The following is a 3954-nucleotide window of genomic DNA, read 5'->3' as shown; positions in this document are numbered from 1 at the left end:
GTGGTGATGATGATGACGATAAGGATGATAAAAATTATTCAAATCAAACAAGACGACAATGATTTTAATTATGACACACACAAACACACCAACACAAAAACAAACACACACACACAATAATAATAATAATACATACATACATACAATTAACACACTAGAAATGTCAACATCATTATTAGACAGAGGATAATGATGATGACGTATATGAGTGTATTTTTTCTCTGCTTTATAATTTTTTAGCTGCTCCGATTAAAATTACTGGAACTTCGTGCCACAACACGACGCACGTACACAGTTGTGTGTTAGCGTACACACAATTCTATGATAATAATGATGATGAAGAAGATGAGGAAGAAGATGATGGCGATAAAGATGATGATGAAGACGAAGAAGATGATGGCGATGAAGATGGCGATGAAAATGATGAAGATGATGGTGATGTAGATGATGATGATGAAGAAGATGATGATGTAGAAGATGAAGAAGAAAATAAAAAAGATGAAGAAGAAGAAGTTGATGATGAAGAAAAAGATGATGATGAAGATGAAAAAGAAGATGATGTAGAAGATGAAGAAGAAGATAATAAAGATGATGAAGAAGAATAAGTTGATGCTGAAGAAAAAGATGATGTAGAAGATGAAGAAGAAGATAATAGAAATGATGAAGAAGAAGTTGATGAAGAAGACGACGACGATGAAGAAGACGACGATGATGAATGAGTGAATCCCTCTGATGCTACCTAGAGATAACAGAATCAAATGTTCTGGCAACAATCATTATTTTCAACGGCATCACCTTCACCGCTATCATCATCATCATCATCATCATCATCCTCCTTTCCGTCACCATCTTCATCGTCATCATCCCACATTTTTAACATCATCATTATCACTATTTATTAAATGAAATAAATAAAAGAAATAAAAAAATAAATTAAATAAATTATTGCAACCATTCACGCATACATGGGTCCATTTAAACTCTAAAAAGTACACACATAAACTCGGACATAAGCCAGACACACACGCACACACACCACACGCACACACACACATACATAAACACACACACACACACATACATAAACACACACACACATACCAACACACACACACAGGCGTTTGAAACTGTAAAATTAATATGCTACCAGATGCATGCTCTAAACCGGATAGCATGGGATAGCAGACTTGCTAATAATAACAATTATAAATAAATAAATATTTTAACGAATGGATAAACAAACACGAAAAAAATAAACGAACGGTATTTGATTTGATAATACAAAACTGACAATTAAACTAAATCCAGTAAAATTTATCTTCAAATATTTAAAGTTTGTTTTTTCAATTTACATGAATGCATAAGCCTTACACACGTGTCTTAGAGCTCTGAATAGAGTATTCGAATCGAACCGGGCCAGTGTGACGCAAGTTAACAGCGCTTTTGTTGTCTGAGCTACTTCGTCGGATTACCTAATTTGGTATTTTATTTTACAATTTTTTGAGGATTTAATAACAATTTATAATTAAATAATAATAATTAATAATAAATCTAAATTATGCAGACAAGCCGTTCGTGTTGATATGTCTAACGAAACGAAACGAATTTGAGTATTTTTCGGTAAAAGTTTACAAAACAAAGGCATTTTCAAATATTTCAAGTTTATTTTCCAATTCATCATTTAAAAATATGCTAAACGGATCATGATTAGAAGCAATTGATTTTAGGCAAGTGGGTATATGAAGAATGCAAAACACACGCAGATTATAAGACACAAATTATTGATACACTACACACACACATATACACACTACACACACACATATACACACTACACACACACACACATATATACACACTACACACACACACACACACACACACACACACACACACCACACATGTACGGTACGGTAAGCCAAATTTAAAATAAATTTTTTAAAAATCATTGGAAAAATTTATGTAAAAATAAAACGAATTGAAAGCTAATTAATTCAATTAATTAATTAACTAATTAATTAAATTAAATTGTGGACGTATGATGATGGAAACATTACTATTATGCTTCAGAAAGTTGGTTTGCAATAATTACAATGAAAATTGAGTATTTACAAATTTATTAACTACTTTATACATTATTTAACTATTTGCAAATTATTCATTCATTTCAATTAAACAATAGCCTAGATTTTTGACCGTTTCAATTAGGGATGCACCGAAGTTCGGCCCCGGCTCCGGCCCCGGCCAAAACCCGGATTTGAAAAACCTGAATCCGGTGCATCCCTAGTTTCAATAGTAACTCAACTTTCTATTCATTCATTGATTCATTCATTCTTTCAATCATTCATTCAGACATTCACTCAAGTCTTGACTATATTTTTTTCACTCATTTTTACAACCATTAATTCATCCATACCTTCATACGACTTTAAGCTCGCTCACTTATTCATCCATTCAATTATTCACCCATTTAATCATTCATTCATTCATTCATCCCTCCATCCATTCATTTATTCATTCACTCACTCACTCACTCACTCACTCATTCATTCATTCATTTATTCATTCATTCATTCATTTATTCATTCAATCATCCATTCAACCATTCATTCATTCAATCATCCATTCATTCATTCATTCATTCATCCATTCACTCCTCCTTGATATGCACCAGTTCAGCGTTCTTCTTGACAGTGTCTCCTACTTGGAAAATAACCTCTTCTACTACACCTGTCTTCGGGGCTCTTATCACGTACTGTGTGTGTGTGTGTGTGTGTGTGTGTATGTGTGCGTGTTTATGTGCGTGTGTGTGTGCGTGTGATGAAATTTTGTATTTGTTATGATACATCAGCACGATGAGATGAACGTACCAACCTCCATCTTCATGGCGATGATGACGGCAACAGGCTGGCCCTCTTCCACCCTCTGACCGCCCCTCACAAATATCTTGTCCACCACACCTGGCATGGGCGACCTGGCACCAGAGTGGCCGGTGGCCTCCGACGAGGTCGCGTTGCTTGCTGCCACGAATAATGGGGCCACTAACTTCATCTGGTGGCTGCCGCTCTGTATGTGTGGTTGTGGTTATTGTAGTGATTGTGGTTACTTCTAGTTTTAAAAAAAGGTAAAAGTTCTAACATTGCTGAAGAAGTGCAGCACATCTTTGTTCATGACAGCGTTACTCCTAGACACGTATCCATCCAGTGAAAACTCGAGTACAATTTTATTAGGTCGGCTTTCGTCTAATGAGGCTCGAGCTTTGTAGGTCAAGTCATTGAACTTGACCTCGTAATTATCGTCGCCTTTGAAGGTTACGCTCATCTGAATGTCTATTGGTTGGATGATTTGTGAAGATATAATTGTTTGATTGATGATTGGTTGATTGATGGTTGGTTGATTGATTGATTAGGTGAGTGAGTGATTAATAGACTGGTTGGTCATCATAAGTGTATGATTGAAGAGTGATCCGAAGAAGTTAACCATCTAGATTGATTGCGTCACCATCACTCTACTCATCAAAGAGGCTTCTACAATGAAAAAAACATCATTTCAATCACTACAATCATCATCATCATCCTCGTTTTCATCGTCATCATGACGTGATGACCTTTAACCCCGTCATTAAGAACGATCCTTCTCGTGTTCTCGTGGTTCATCCTCACCCCCTGTATCATTACGAACGGCGAGAACTCATCTGGTGATGAAGAAGATGATGATGATGGTGGTGATGATGACGATGATGAGGACTGCAATGGTTATGATAATGATGAAAATAAATTTAACGATGATGGTAGTTACAGAGGCGCTTTCCTAGTAAAGAACTACATGAGCCGTGAAATACAATGCATTACATTACAGTACATTATTAAAATTTTCTATTTAGTCGTCATTCCAATCATCATCTTCATCATCATTATCTTATTATTATCATCATTATCATATGATGTTCCAGAT

The 3954-nt window shown here is 35.4% G+C and overlaps 2 protein-coding genes across 2 annotated transcripts in view; one reads left to right on the top strand and one right to left on the bottom strand.

Moving 5' to 3' along the window:
* HELRODRAFT_182459 (hypothetical protein) overlaps positions 1-605 on the top strand; it is a gene marked incomplete at both ends in the record, with an annotated part of 6949 nt that extends 6344 nt beyond the window's left edge. Inside the window, one exon of the mRNA XM_009032718.1 lies at positions 241-605. Within this exon, the coding sequence (XP_009030966.1) occupies positions 241-605 (365 nt within the window). The remainder of the gene's footprint in view (positions 1-240) is intronic.
* Positions 606-2650: 2045 nt separating this feature from the next.
* The window catches only part of HELRODRAFT_194608 (hypothetical protein), a gene marked incomplete at both ends in the record, with an annotated part of 8321 nt that continues 7017 nt past the window's right edge, over positions 2651-3954 (bottom strand). Inside the window, 4 exons of the mRNA XM_009032717.1 lie at positions 2651-2755; positions 2875-3066; positions 3139-3329; positions 3608-3746. Of these exons, the coding sequence (XP_009030965.1) occupies positions 2651-2755; positions 2875-3066; positions 3139-3329; positions 3608-3746 (627 nt within the window). The remainder of the gene's footprint in view (positions 2756-2874; positions 3067-3138; positions 3330-3607; positions 3747-3954) is intronic.

Source organism: Helobdella robusta (assembly GCF_000326865.2).
Source record: "Helobdella robusta unplaced genomic scaffold HELROscaffold_86, whole genome shotgun sequence".
Lineage (NCBI taxonomy): Eukaryota > Metazoa > Annelida > Clitellata > Rhynchobdellida > Glossiphoniidae > Helobdella > Helobdella robusta.
Note: the sequence above shows the minus strand (reverse complement) of the source record. Positions and strands in the feature narration are given on the sequence as shown.